This window comes from Podarcis erhardii, assembly GCF_964252035.2.
Source record: "Podarcis erhardii genome assembly, chromosome: 1".
Lineage (NCBI taxonomy): Eukaryota > Metazoa > Chordata > Lepidosauria > Squamata > Lacertidae > Podarcis > Podarcis erhardii.
In genome coordinates this window covers 65,814,528-65,828,362 of record NC_138497.1, presented here as the reverse complement: position 1 = coordinate 65,828,362, position 13,835 = coordinate 65,814,528, and the positions used below count along the sequence as shown (strand labels likewise).

General features: G+C 39.8%; 1 protein-coding gene across 14 annotated transcripts in view; it reads left to right on the top strand.

Annotated features, from left to right (window-relative positions):
- The window catches only part of PAX6 (paired box 6), a 42,796-nt gene extending 33,610 nt beyond the window's left edge, over positions 1 to 9,186 (top strand). For 7 of the 14 annotated variants that reach the window (XM_081880046.1, XM_081880053.1, XM_081880055.1 and 4 more), the window contains 6 exons: positions 73 to 231; positions 1,076 to 1,158; positions 1,935 to 2,085; positions 2,227 to 2,342; positions 7,358 to 7,508; positions 8,115 to 9,179. In XM_081880046.1, coding sequence (XP_081736172.1) covers positions 73 to 231; positions 1,076 to 1,158; positions 1,935 to 2,085; positions 2,227 to 2,342; positions 7,358 to 7,508; positions 8,115 to 8,200 — 746 coding nt within the window. In that variant the 3' untranslated portion in view covers positions 8,201 to 9,179. Of the gene's footprint in view, positions 1 to 72; positions 232 to 1,075; positions 1,159 to 1,934; positions 2,086 to 2,226; positions 2,343 to 7,357; positions 7,509 to 8,114 lie in introns of all 14 variants that reach the window. The other 7 variants (XM_081880049.1, XM_081880051.1, XM_081880048.1 and 4 more) reach the window with 5 other exon arrangements.
- The last annotated feature ends 4,649 nt before the right edge of the window (positions 9,187 to 13,835 follow it).

Sequence of the window (13,835 nt, the reverse complement as noted above, 5' to 3'; positions counted from 1 at the left end):
GCTGACTTTTTGTGCTAGAACATAGCGGTCCAGCTTGGTCTTTCTCAGGATGGCCTCCTCATTCTGTTGCAGATGGTTGTCCGCAACAAGAAGGAGGGGGAGAAAACACCAACTCCATCAGTTCCAATGGAGAAGATTCAGACGAAGCCCAGATGAGGCTTCAGCTGAAAAGGAAGCTGCAAAGAAATCGGACCTCCTTCACCCAAGAACAAATCGAAGCGCTTGAGAAAGGTATGTTGCATGTGCCCGAGTCAAAACTACGGAAGGGCTTCACATCCTCTGTTCTCTTCTGGGCCATCCTAACAAGTTCCAAAGAAATTCTTTGATGGACATTGACGAGGATCTCACATGGTTTTCCTACCAAAGGCATCTTTTAAATGCTTGGAGGTGACATGATAAGGACAGCATTCAAAACTGACAACCCACCTGCTCCACAGTGCCGCAGTTTGGGCAGCGCATATTGGCTGAGTCATGGTGATAAGACTTCCGACTGCAGCCAACCTCACCCTTCTCTCAGGTTACATTATATGCTTGAAGGGCAGCTTTCAGGATACTGAGACTGCAGTTCCTGTCCTGGCATCACCAGTTGCCCCAGAGGACAGTTGTCCTTCTGCTTCTTTTGATGCACCTCCGATTCCGGGCCCAGATTTCAAACGCTTTGCTTGAAATCCGATTAGATGATCACGTATTAACTTACTCATGTTCAAATGTTAGCACAGGAAAAGGAGGCCCTCATTTTTTATGCATTGGCTGCTCTAAATACATCCAAACACAGAGGAACTCTGGTCAATTCCTTCTTAACAATCTACTCCTATAATTGCATAGTCTGGTATTAATCACATATTTATCTAGCAGGGTGAGAGAATGTATATGTGTGTGTGAACATTGAACAATGACATCTCCCTCTTCTTAAAGGAAAGGAATAAAAATCATAGGAGCACTTTGGTGGAAATATTCCTCATAAAAGATTGAAAGCATAAAGTGCACTCAAACATAGACAGCTGAAAGCAGGAAGCTGCCGTCCTTTCTGAGACCTGTTTTTAAAACTAACTCCGCCAAGTTTCCTTTCTACCAGAATTCGAGAGAACTCACTATCCTGATGTGTTTGCCAGAGAGAGACTAGCTGCCAAAATAGACTTGCCTGAAGCAAGAATACAGGTACTCAAGTGACTATGTAATGTTTTCTTTCCTCCCCTCCCCTCCTATCACCCTGTAAAGGGGGACACTGATGTTTTCAGGGGGAAATATGTAGTCTCCAACAAAGCTGTCCATCTGCAGCCTGATAGGAACATATGAACCTGTCTTATCCTGAGTCAGCCCACTGGTCCATCTGGCTCAGTGTTGTGTGCATTGCAGCCCTCTATCAGGCAGGGGCCTCTCCAATCCCTCCAATGCCAGAGATTGAACATAGGACCTTCTGCATTCCAAGCTAGATGCTCTCCTACTGGGCTGCAGCCCTTCCCATGCATGAGGACAGGAAAGTCCCAAGCAGTGCTTGTTGTTCCATCTGGATCTTGCCTAGATAGCTATATATGTGCCAGCATGGGCACAAGGGAGGGGCAGCTGCCCCCAATCAATAAAAAACAATAAAAATACATAGCAAACTGAGGTTCTGCCCCCCAACAAAAGGCCTGCCCCCCTAACAAAAACCCAGGTGTGCAGGTGTGTAGTAGATGTGCATCCAATCTGCCCTGTGGGAAGCCAGTCACGCATGCAGATGACTTTGTAGATCAGTGGTTCCATGTTTATTCCCCAGTCATTTTGTTAAGTAGATAATAGATAGATATGAAAAATGGTTGCAGTGAGGCTCTGTCTTTATAGAGGCTTCCCATGAGTAGCTCTAGAGAAGTAGCTGGGTCTTCTGCTCTGAATGATGCGTGATAGGACAAGGAACTTTTTCAAAGTGCTAACAGAAAGGCTCTTGCGTTTTGCAGGTGTGGTTTTCCAACAGGAGGGCAAAATGGAGACGGGAAGAGAAGCTAAGGAATCAGAGAAGACAAGCCAGCAACACCCCCAGCCACATTCCCATCAGCAGTAGTTTTAGCACAAGTGTCTACCAACCAATCCCGCAACCCACAACACCTGGTAATGTGCTTTCAGAAATGTATTGATCAGTCAGTCACCCATTTGGGGCAATAGAACAGAACGCTCTGTACAGTAATACAGTCATCTGATTGAAGCGTAAACTAATACGTCCATCCTGTCTATCTATCTATTCTATTATAGTTTCCTCTTTCACATCAGGTTCAATGCTGGGCAGAACAGACACCGCGCTAACAAACACATACAGTGCTTTGCCACCCATGCCTAGCTTCACAATGGCTAACAACCTGCCTATGCAAGTAAGTATAATCCACTAATATGCTCTCTTTCTTTCTTTCTTTCTCCCCCACTTTCTCGTTCTCTCTCTGAGCTGGGCAGAGTCTTGCCCATTCAATGGCTGGGGTGGAGAATGCCAATTCCAGGCCAAAAGAGGAGGTTGTCAAAGGTCAAGGGGATTTCTGTTTTCACACCATTATGAAGTCTTCAAATCTGTAAGTCAACATGGAACCTCCTTGAGACTGATTAGCCTAATGCAGGTGCTTGAGCCACTCATCAAGATTTCCTCCTTGGGCTAATTAACGTGGAGTAGCTCTCAGGGCATGGCTCTATGCTAGCAGTCTACAATGCCGGCCAGAAGTTCCACTTGATCCACAAACAGGCCCTGGGACATCATTTTTGCCAAGGTTTAACCACCTTGATTCTGACAGAGAGCTAAAGGGTATTTTGAGAACAATTAATCAGAGTAAAGTGCTCTTGGGTATGAAAACCTGGAAGGAGCAAGGCAGCAGCCTCCAAACTGGCTACTCTAAAGCAGGGGTACCAACTTGAATAAAATATGGGGGGGGGGGACAAGTAAGCCCTGCCCTGCATAATCGACCACAAGACTTGGTGGACAGACACCATTTGAATACCAATGCCTATCAACTTCCAGGGGGCCGACCTCCTCAAATATTTTATTGGAGAGGAGGGTGAAGGGGCCTCGGCCCCTATGAGTTTGCTTCTATGCTGCATAGTTTTCTCCTTTTTATTTCAATCAGGTTACTCCTGAGTAAAACATCAATAGTTTAATCTGGTCCTTCTGAGATTTCACAGGGATGCTTAAATTCAGTGATTTCTTATGTTTGCCACTCTGTTCCTTTTGTATGGGCAAGACTATCCTGTAGAAGCCACTGAATTGTTGTTGTGGATAGTAGTTGTGTGAGATAGGTAGTTTTAGAAGAAATTGTGTCTCTCTCTCTCTCTCTCTCCCTCCCCTACCTCTCACCTCCATATGGTAATGTGCATTATTTCAACGTGTGGTAAGTCAGCCCTATGGCATTTTTGGTGGGTCCTCCTAGTCATTTTGATGACTGGTGCCTTGCACTTTCTCCCCAAAGCCATACCTTGACAGCACCACTGGTGGATAGTATTTAGACATGGTTCAAAATCCTATTCAGCATGAAGCTCACAGGGTGGCCTTGGACAAATCACTATCCCAGGGACCTTTGTGAGAATAAACCAAGGGAAAACTGTAATGCTTGGGAGTGAAGGCCAGAATAAGTAAATAAAAAGAATGACCAATAATAATATTTTAGCACTGTTCCTTTGGTACTGCCATATGCAATTATTATTTTTTTTAAAAAAGTCCTGTATTAGTGTGACATGGGGATTTTCAAACCCAATTTACAATATCTAAACTGAATTGAACATTGGGCAAGATGGCAGGAGGTTGTTGGCTAAGTGGCGTTGCTCTGAGTTTCTCCAGAGTTGGGAGTCTTAGCATTAACCCTATCCACAGCTAACTTTTTGCTGTGTGGAAGCAGGGCTGGAACCTGCTTCTAATTCACAATAGTAGTGTTCAAGGACAGTTTAGACACCCTCTAATGGCCGCTAACCTTGTTTATTAACTCACTATTAGAGTCCCCCACATTTTTTAAAGAAGACTTGCTTTTGACTACAGCATGATTCTAAATGGTGTCCATGACCATTGATATACATTGGCTACTGAGATAACAGGTTACTGAATCAGATGGGCCATTCGTCTGATCCACCACACTCTTATGTTTTACTGTAGAAAAATGTGACAGTGGTTAATCCAGAATAATTTAATTTGTAATTGATTAACATTAATTAAAAGAATGGGACCATACCTAAGATCTCTTAGGAACTCAATTTAATAGGCTATGAGTCAACTAAAAGGCAAATTTGTCAATATTCTTGGGTATTCCACTCCTGGTAAATATACAAGTTGCATAATATTCTGATTTCAAAGAGGCAAAATTCCCAGAGCAATAGGAAAATTATCACCAAAGGGTGTATTAGGAACATCCAGGTAATTAATGGGAGTTTGCCCATTGGGGTATACAACTGACACCCTGACCTTGTATACTTTACAAGGCAATCAATAGACCTAAATGCCACCTAAAGGATACAGTCTTGTGCAGAATGAAACATGCATTAAATCTATATTGAATCATGGTGGTTGGTCCTGATCCAGTTAGAGTTGATTGTGCTTAAGCCCCATGGTATTTCAGTCAGTTGTGATTAATTGTCTCACTGATTTCAAACTGTTTGAGAGTTCTTGACATGCGGCTGATGCATTGTGTATAAATGTTGTGGATCTCTTTGAATATGCATGCTATATCGTAAGAAAATGTTATACATTGCTTGATTGATTTCCATAGAACAAAAGTACAGCAAACATTTTCTGAATGAAGGCTAATATGTTTAGACTTGGGGTCTATGACTAGTTTTTCCAGTAGGGTACATGTGATTTAAACTGAATCAGAGCTTCTAAAGTGCCTGATTTGTTCAAGAAAGGCACTCTGATCCAACAGATATTTTTGTGAATGGAAGGGGGGGAGAGATTGTGATATCCCCCTTTTCTCTGATTTGCCCTAAAATGGTTGAGTACCCTCATGGAAGATAGTGCTGGGGACTGCGGGAGAAAAGGGGAATTTGCAAAAACCATCTTCCCCCTTCTTTCCATTCATGGAAACCTCCACTGGATGAAAGAGCCTTCCATGAATAGGAGGGCAGCATACAACCCATTGATCTAAAAGTTGTAGAATGAGCCAGCATAAAAGGACTGTTGCAATGGAACATGGTAGTTAGGTACACAATAACTGGGAAGAGCTTTCCAAACCTGGAATGTGATCATCTGGACTGGAAAAGAGAAATAAAGGACTTGATAAAATTGTGAAAAATATGTGTAGTGAGTTAATTGGCGCTCATGGATTTGAATTCATAAAGCAAAAGTTTCAGAATCTGTTTAAGGAAAAAAATGTACCCAACCAGAGAAACTCATTAGTATAGCATTGGTGAGGAGAAAAGGCTTATTAAAATGCTAGCAGGATTACACCTTGGCTGATGAGACACTGTGGCTATTGGCACCCTAGAAATACCCAAGGGGGAGAGGAGGATGTGAACAGCACCTGCAGTTCTAAATAGCTGTGTTAAAGTGAACAGAGCTGCCAAACCTCATGCTTGTAAGCAGGTGGATAACTAGCTGGCTGAGTGGGGGGGGGGATACAATGCTAGGGTCCCCAATCATTATTGTGCACATGCGATGGAGCTCATAGGAAGATACAGAAGCTATAGGTTTTCCATGGCTTTTCATGAAGCATTGACTGGTACAGCTATTTCAGGCTGGAGCTTGGAGAAATCAGATCATAGTAGAATTGACCATAATGGAATAGGTTGCTATGATCTTTATGACCCCCACCCCCACAATCAATCAAATACAAATACATTTGCAGTAAATACAGTATGTATGTATGGCATGCCTCTTGAATTTAGAACTGAAGCTAGTATATTAATACATAGTCATGAGTAAATGTTGGGAAGGGGTTTATGTTGGTTATTTAATTGGCATGTGCACCTGAATTGTATTTTGGACCAGAGTTGCATTTTGGGTTGGGAACTCTTTGTTAATTGAACCTAGAATTATTGGGAGTGGGAATCTGAGCATGCTTGATAAGAGTTCTAAAGTAATCCAAAGATAATATATGAAAGATAAATTCTGGATAAAAGATAAATACAGAATGTTTCAAAATACTGTCCTTTAAGAACCTGACAGCTGTTGTGCAAGCAAAACAATATTCCTAAAATAAAGGCAATTGTTATTTCTGTTGTATGTGGATTGCCGAAGAAGCAGCAGCACTTTTACACAGATAGCCAGGGTGCAACTGTAACCTAATACCCACAAAAATGTAACAGCAGTACTTTCAAAGGAAAGACAGAGAGTTAAGAGAGATTAGAAAGTAAAATATCCAAATCACAGGGAATAGTAATGGGAATTAGGAACCTAATTACTTTTAGCAGCCTCTCCCCCCCCCCCAAATAACTCAATCCAAATGACAATCAGTTTGGGGATAAATACAGGTATAAATTAGTGGATTGTATATTATTAAGGTTACCCATGGGCCTGTTGTATTATATCTGCTGCTTCTATATCCATGCTGTTCTGAATAAATATAGGTAAACAACTAGAAAACCAGGCCAATCCATAACCCGACTAAGATAAAATATTTAGTTGCTATTCCTCATGGGTTTAAACTGGTTTGTCACCTTGAAGTCTAACATATCCTCTGATTCAGAAATTGGACTGGGATGTAAGAGCTAAACCATTACATTGCAAAAAACTGAGAGTGATATCAGTTCTTATAAGCAATATTTGTCTTCAGTGATGTGGCTTTCATGCACGCCCTCATTTATATTCTGCACCAGTGATTACCAAATAGTAGACCAACTTGTGGGAAGGTTGTGGACAAGACCCAGAGAGAAAATGTTTTTGTTTTGGTGTTCACTGTAAGGCTTATAGTTTGGTAAGCTGATCCAATTTCCTGCTACCAACAAGAAGATAGATGATTCCTACTGAATTTGAGAAAATCAATAGGATTGGCACTTCTGAGAGATGCTTTTTTTCCCTCAGTGCTCTTAACTTGCATTCCAATATAAACAAAAACATAGCCCAATTCACAGTTAATGCTTCTGAGCAAGCACGCTCCACTCTCCACTCCCCAACCCAGTGACAGATCTGAAAGTGCTCAAATCTGGGGAAGTGAAGTGTTCAAAGAAAGTAGCCCCTATATGAATATAATAATTAAGACATTAATAGTGGAAGGGCCTGCTCTCTGCATGCCATGGAATATAGATGTGGAATCATTTGCCCTCTTTTGGGGGCGGGAACCGTGAAAGCTGAGCACTCTGTGGAACAAGGCACTAAATATGAATGTTTAACTTCTTTGTGTGTAGAGTCTATCTACTGTCCCTACAAGGAAACAATGGCTATATGATGCTGCTGAAATTCACAAACCTTGCTTTGTTCTTTCAGCCCCCGGTACCCAGCCAGACTTCCTCTTACTCTTGCATGCTGCCCACAAGTCCGTCAGTAAATGGGAGGAGTTATGATACATATACCCCTCCTCACATGCAGACACATATGAACAGCCAGCCAATGGGCGCCTCTGGCGCAACTTCTACAGGTAAGCATCCCTTTGTTTCTTTGTCAAAAGGAATTTAAAGGAGTTGTTTCTCCTGCCAGTCTGATCGCAACAATTTATTCAGAAAGTTATTGCTAATTTTCTATCCAAATGTGATTGTTAGTTACCTGTTAAAAACCCAGTCCTAGTAGCAGTTGCTTAAACATAGTGGCTTGACTCTTCCTGTATAAAATAGGGAAGCCATTCCTGACTTGTTTTGGGGGGCTGCACTTGAAGGAAGGAAGGAATGATGAACAGAACATCGTTTTGTTTCTTCCTTCCAGTTTATATCTTTCCCCCTCTCAGCACTTCTAGATAAAGTTTGAACATAAAAATAAAATACTGCATCCCATTACAATTTGAAAATGTTAGAGCAGACTGACTGGACATTTAACTGTGGGGCCAAAAAGTATTTTCTAATATGCTTGCAGATGGCTAGGTCAACTGATTTCCTAAAATTAGGAAATGATCAAACGGGGAAAGATATTATTGACTTCTTTAACAGAGCTCTGGAAGCTTTAGAAGAAAGCCCTCTTTTAATAGGGGACACAGAGAAGCTGAATATATGTGTGTTTGTTTCTACAAAATTTTTCTTCTTTTTCTTTTAAGGTCTTATTTCCCCTGGAGTGTCAGTTCCTGTTCAAGTTCCCGGCAGTGAACCTGATATGTCTCAATATTGGCCAAGATTACAGTAAACCATGTGTTGATTTTGTAAATGGCTCTATGGACAACAGTTGGAGGTTTGGCTGTGTTTTCTAAAAGAAGAATGGCTTTCAGAGTACGTCTGTACTGCAACTGTGCCCTACGACATAACACATGGAGAAAGACTTTAACATGGACCTTTGTATACATGAAGGCATTATATCAGTTGGAACAAATCTTCATTTTGGTATCCAAACTTTTATTCATTTTGATGTATTATTTGTAAATGGGCATTTGTATGTTATAATGAAAAAAGAACAATGTAGACTGAATGGATGTTTGCTTTTGTGTTGGTCATGAAGTTGTGTTTTTTATTTTATTTTTAAAAACGGAAGCCATGATCAACAAGCTTTGCCACGAATTAAGAGTTTTATCAAGCTATATCGAATACTTCTACCAATCTGTTCATAGATTTCAGACTGATGCTCCAAGTTTGTATCATTCCATTGCATATAATTCAACCTGGAACAATACGGCATTAGATTTCTGTAAGAAAAATATCTGTTGGGATTTCCAAAGGTTATTAACAGATGATGCTTATGTGCAAACGAAGGATCAAGAGAGAACTTCAAAGAAGAAAAGTTTGATAGGAAAAGGATAGATTGTGTCTTCGATATAATACAATTTGTTTTATGTCAAAATGTAAGTATTTGTCTTCCCTAGAAATCTCCCAGAATGATTTCTATAATAAAGTTAATTTCATTTATATTTGACAAGAATATTCTATAGATGTTTTATACACATTTTCATGCATCAAACGTTTCTTTTTTGGTCAGCAAAAGTTAATTGTTCTTAGCTGAAGTTGTACTACTGTTCACAGTCCAATCATTTTTGTGCATCTAAAATTCATTCCTAATCAATTAAAAGTGCTTGCAAGAGTTTTAAACTTAAGTGTTTTGAAGTTGTTCACAACGACATATCAAAATTAACCATTGTTGATTGTAAAAACCATGCCAAAGCCTTTGTATTTCCTTTATTATACTATTTTCTTTTTAACCTTATAGTGTGGTGTGGCCAATTTTTTTTCCTTGTTAGGTTTTAATATATATTTTTTTATACAGACAAATCTTATTTTGACATTATTTTCTGTTTTTAAATATTGGAGGTCCTCAAGAAATCACTTTTATATATTCTATAGCTTGGTTTGGAATCTTAGCTGAAAAGTTAACAGATTGCTGGAACACCAGAGCTGTATATGGAAGTCTCTCTATAATAGCTATAAAAAGAAAACTTTTTCCTGTTGCACAGAAGTGTATGCAAGGAAACAGTTGTTTAATAGGGAGAAATCTAGCTAACTTTTAAGGAAGGTCTGCATTTTGAATTATGCTGCATAAATGTGGATTTATAGAAAGGGTTAACATTTTCTACTTACTTCAGTGCTGCAGCAGTCCTAAAGCAATCTATCTTCAAATAAATCCAGGTTAAATCAAATGGGATTAAGCTGGAATATTTGGTTGCAAGATTGCAGCCTCAGACTTTTTCCTTTTAAATGATTAAACTGGTGCATTATAACAAAAGCAAAGCTCTCTGAGGAAACGATCTCTCTATGTGGCTTCTCAAAGCACATTCTTAGTGTAATTTCCCAATGAACTTCTAACCTGGCTAATATTTCAATGCACTTTGCATGAGTGTGGGCGAGGGTGGAGAGGTGCATGTCAAGAAATAAAGAGAGAAGGAAAATAAGCAGGCAACAACAATGCAAACTGTGACTGGCTAGTGAAAGCCGAAGGACTTTAGTCATTGGCAGCTAAATATAAACATTCCCACATCTATGGAGGAGGTTCATTGTGGTCCAGCTGTTACTTGCAATGTTGCAAGGAAAAACAGATGTGATGATGTATGAAAGCACAGGGAATTTGGACTCAAAGAGAAAGCACCACAAGCTGTACTCACAAAAGACAGCGAATAACATTTCTCTTCTGTTCAGTGTGCCATAACATAATCAAATACTACTTTTCTGTAAGTTGGAGACGCTGTGGCTGCTTTGAGACAATTTGCTGATGCCATAAAAGCATCCAGATGCATAATTTTCTTTCGTGACAAATGCAGAAAAGCATAACCTATAATAATATGGCTTTAATTAACACACACACACACACACACACACACACACACACACACACACACCATGAGTTTAAAATGAGCATGGTGGCTTTTCTGAAATAGAAATATCTATAATAATGTGGAAAACCCAACCTAGGAATCACAACTAATAGAGATGTTTTGCATAAAAGTCAGCTCTTTATTTCTGCTGATCATTTTAAATGTTTTTTTCAGAGAGAGAGAGTACGCATTTTATGTATAAAATAATATGACATGGATGTAATTTCAGGCATCAGGAAAATCAGTCCTATACAAACAGCTCAGTTAACTGCAGGAGGTTAGAGGAGAATTCTGCTTTACTTGATTCTTCATAACACAGTATAATCTCTCCTGAGGATCAGCCATCTTCCAAGGAATTCCCTTCCTTGTACATGACTGAGTGTGCGAATCTTAACATGACTATCTGTATCAGATAGGCATGAATTTGACCCCTTGCACACTTATCCAAATCAGACAGCTATACCCTTTTCAACCTAAGTAATATTTTGATCAATTTTTAAAATACTTTTTTACTCCCCCTCGTTTGCAGCAACATGAGAGCCAAATTGTGTCCTACTGCACATCACAAGATCACACTCTTTATTCCAGGTTAATTAATCTAACTACCACCTCCTGGTTCTGTACTCAGAGCATCACTAAAACAGATTATAGTCATCAGCATGGAAGATCTGAATAGAAAGTGAAAATGTGTGTGTAGGGGGGGGAAACCTATCCTAAGTTTTAAACTGTCTTGATTACAGGTTATTACAATGTGTTAAGGGGTAGCATATGTTAAATGATCTTAAGAACGTGTCATCAGAAACGTTTAGTAGATAACTTCAGGGCTCAAGTTAGAGAAAACTTGAGTGGGGCAGCATCCTTGCCTATACTGTAGTTACAAAGAAACTCCTTCCTGGTGCTTTCATCCAAAGGAGCTAGTGAAAAGAGCCAAAGACAAAGGCTTTCTTCTTCTTCTTTCCTTTGTCCCCCAATAATTTTGCTTCTTTCTACTCTAGGCAGGCATTCAGTTTTCTCCTACAGGTTGGATCTGTACAGTAACAAGGCTTATCTGCATTACTTAATTTTTTTATTTTTTTGATACTTTGTACCTTGTCCAGGGGTATAATTTGAAGAACAATCTACAACCATCATGTACCAGAGTGGCAGTACATTCTCTGCGTTTATTAAGAGCAAGGGAGGCCTTTATGGCTGGTGATCCTTTTCCTTGTCAATGGGAGAGAGGCTGGGAAGAGTCCTTGGCTCACTGCTCATTAGGCAGAAGAGAGGCCACTTGAGCCCCTGAGCTCTGCCTGCCTGGAAAAGCTGCGGTTCTCTCAGCCACAGGGCATCTTGGGTTAGAGAACACTAGCTGAACGCAGCGTTGTGCTGGAGGACTCTTGTCTAGAATCCTGACAGGGGTCTATCGCCTGGAGTGGGACGGCAGGGAGAGAGGCTGCAACATCTCAACATGCCTGAGCTCGCATGCCAGTTCCTGGCTCCTGGCTCAGGGGCATGTGAGATTCTGCAGCAACCCAAGCATCTAACTGGACACAGCACAATTTCCAGGGTTTAAAGCATGATGAGAGAAAGTCTGTGCATTGGTACTACTTTTACATTTTGGCAAGCGGTTCGTAAACGGAAAGCTTTGAGTGTGTGTTCTAAATGGCAGCTTTCTGATCACGCAGGCTTGATTTATATAAATGTTTACAGACTGACATTTATTAACCATCATTAAGTGTTTCTTGCATCTGTTTGTGACACTGAACCCATTTCCATTAAATTCTGGGGGATTTTTGCCATTGATTTTCTTGGGAAATGCCATTTTATATATATATATATTGGATGCAGCAATGTGCATCTCCTGTTGTGTGTTTTCCATTTTATATCTGCTGTTATCCTACAGAGCCTTGAGGCATAGTACATTCTAGGCACACAGATGAGAAACAATGTGTAAGCTTTAGTTCACTCATGCTGTAGCTTTGATTTCAAATGTTCTGTTCTAGGCAATATTCTGCAAGGGAGAAGAAAACAATTGGCTTATGTATTTATAGCTTTGATGCCAATAATATTCACAGGCTTACAGCAGAATTCCTCCTGTTTAAGTTTTGAGTAGCCAAATTCATACCCACCACCATGTCAATGTAATTCTGTTAAAATAGTAGGAATGGTGGAATCAATTGACCTGTTTCTAAAACTTATTTTTCATCATTTTAAATAGGATTATTACTGGAAACATTTTCTGTGAAGGAGTTCAGAGCTGATGGCACTGAAAATATTAAAAAACATTCTTGAAACAGGCCACATAGTTTACATTTTTCCAAGAAAAGTTGTCTAGGGGCTTTTAAAGGCATTGATGAAGTGCTATTGAAATAAATCAGAATTATGAAAGAATACAGCTTACAAAGATACATTAGTCAATAGGAAAACCCATTCTCATGGATTATGACTTTGATTAAGAAAAATGTTCTTCTGAAAAGAAAGTCACATGAAAACCTTAATCCAAACTTTCAATCATCCAGAAATTTTGCATTTTCTTCAGATCATTTGCTTAAATGGGTTTGCACAATATAAGCAGCGTGGCATTGCATTGCACCCAACTCAAATGCTAGTTTCTCTTTTCAATGTTGTTTAGGAGTTTAACTACCTTAAAGAGTTATTTCTTTCAATGGAACTGGGAAAACTAGGTAATTGGCAAGAATGCCATCAATACTTTAAATCATAATTTGCTAATCTGTACTTGCAAGGTGAACAAAACCCTCATAAAACACCAGTGTAAATTATCAGTTTACATGAGAGGTTTTTTCCCCCTTACAAAAGAGTAATAACATTTTAATAATAAAAAAATGGCAGTCTTCTCCATTGGACTACAGATGAGCAATCTTTTATTTGGCTCCAAATGTGGTCTTCCAGGGGATGTTTTGCAGAGGACCAACCCATCTGCTGTGTTAAAAAGTGATTCCTGTTGTGTGCAGAAAGGCAACCCATTTCCAGACTCATCTACAAGTGCTGTCCACCAGTGACTTTTCAGACCTTCGTGAAATTTAATTGCCCACCAATAACACAATGTGATTGAAAAAGGACAGATCAATCAAAATATAACAGCCAGACATCTCAGGTTATCTCAGATGGGCACATACATACATGGCCTGGTGACTGCTCTGTTTTGATTGATTTGCCCTTTTCCAATCATGTTGTGCAATTTAATTTTCTCCAAGCAACACCCGAAGGGTTTAGTGCAAATTTGGGGATAAGCTCTTTTTACAGTTTGGTGTTATGATGACATACACTTAACACTGTCCTCCCTCTTGGTTCTGTTTGTATTTGTGTGGAATGCTCACAAGAGTTAAACAGCCATATAGCTTTCACCTAGAAAAACAGGCACATGTTTTGCTCCACCTGTTTGAGTTGGTTGTGGGGCAAGAAGCTCTTTTCCTAAAGTAAAACACTCAGTTTTCCACAGTCAATCAGTCTGGATACTTAAAGGAAAAGAGTCCAAAGGACCGCATTGTAGATTGCATGTGGGAAACAGGCATTTTTTTTCTGAAT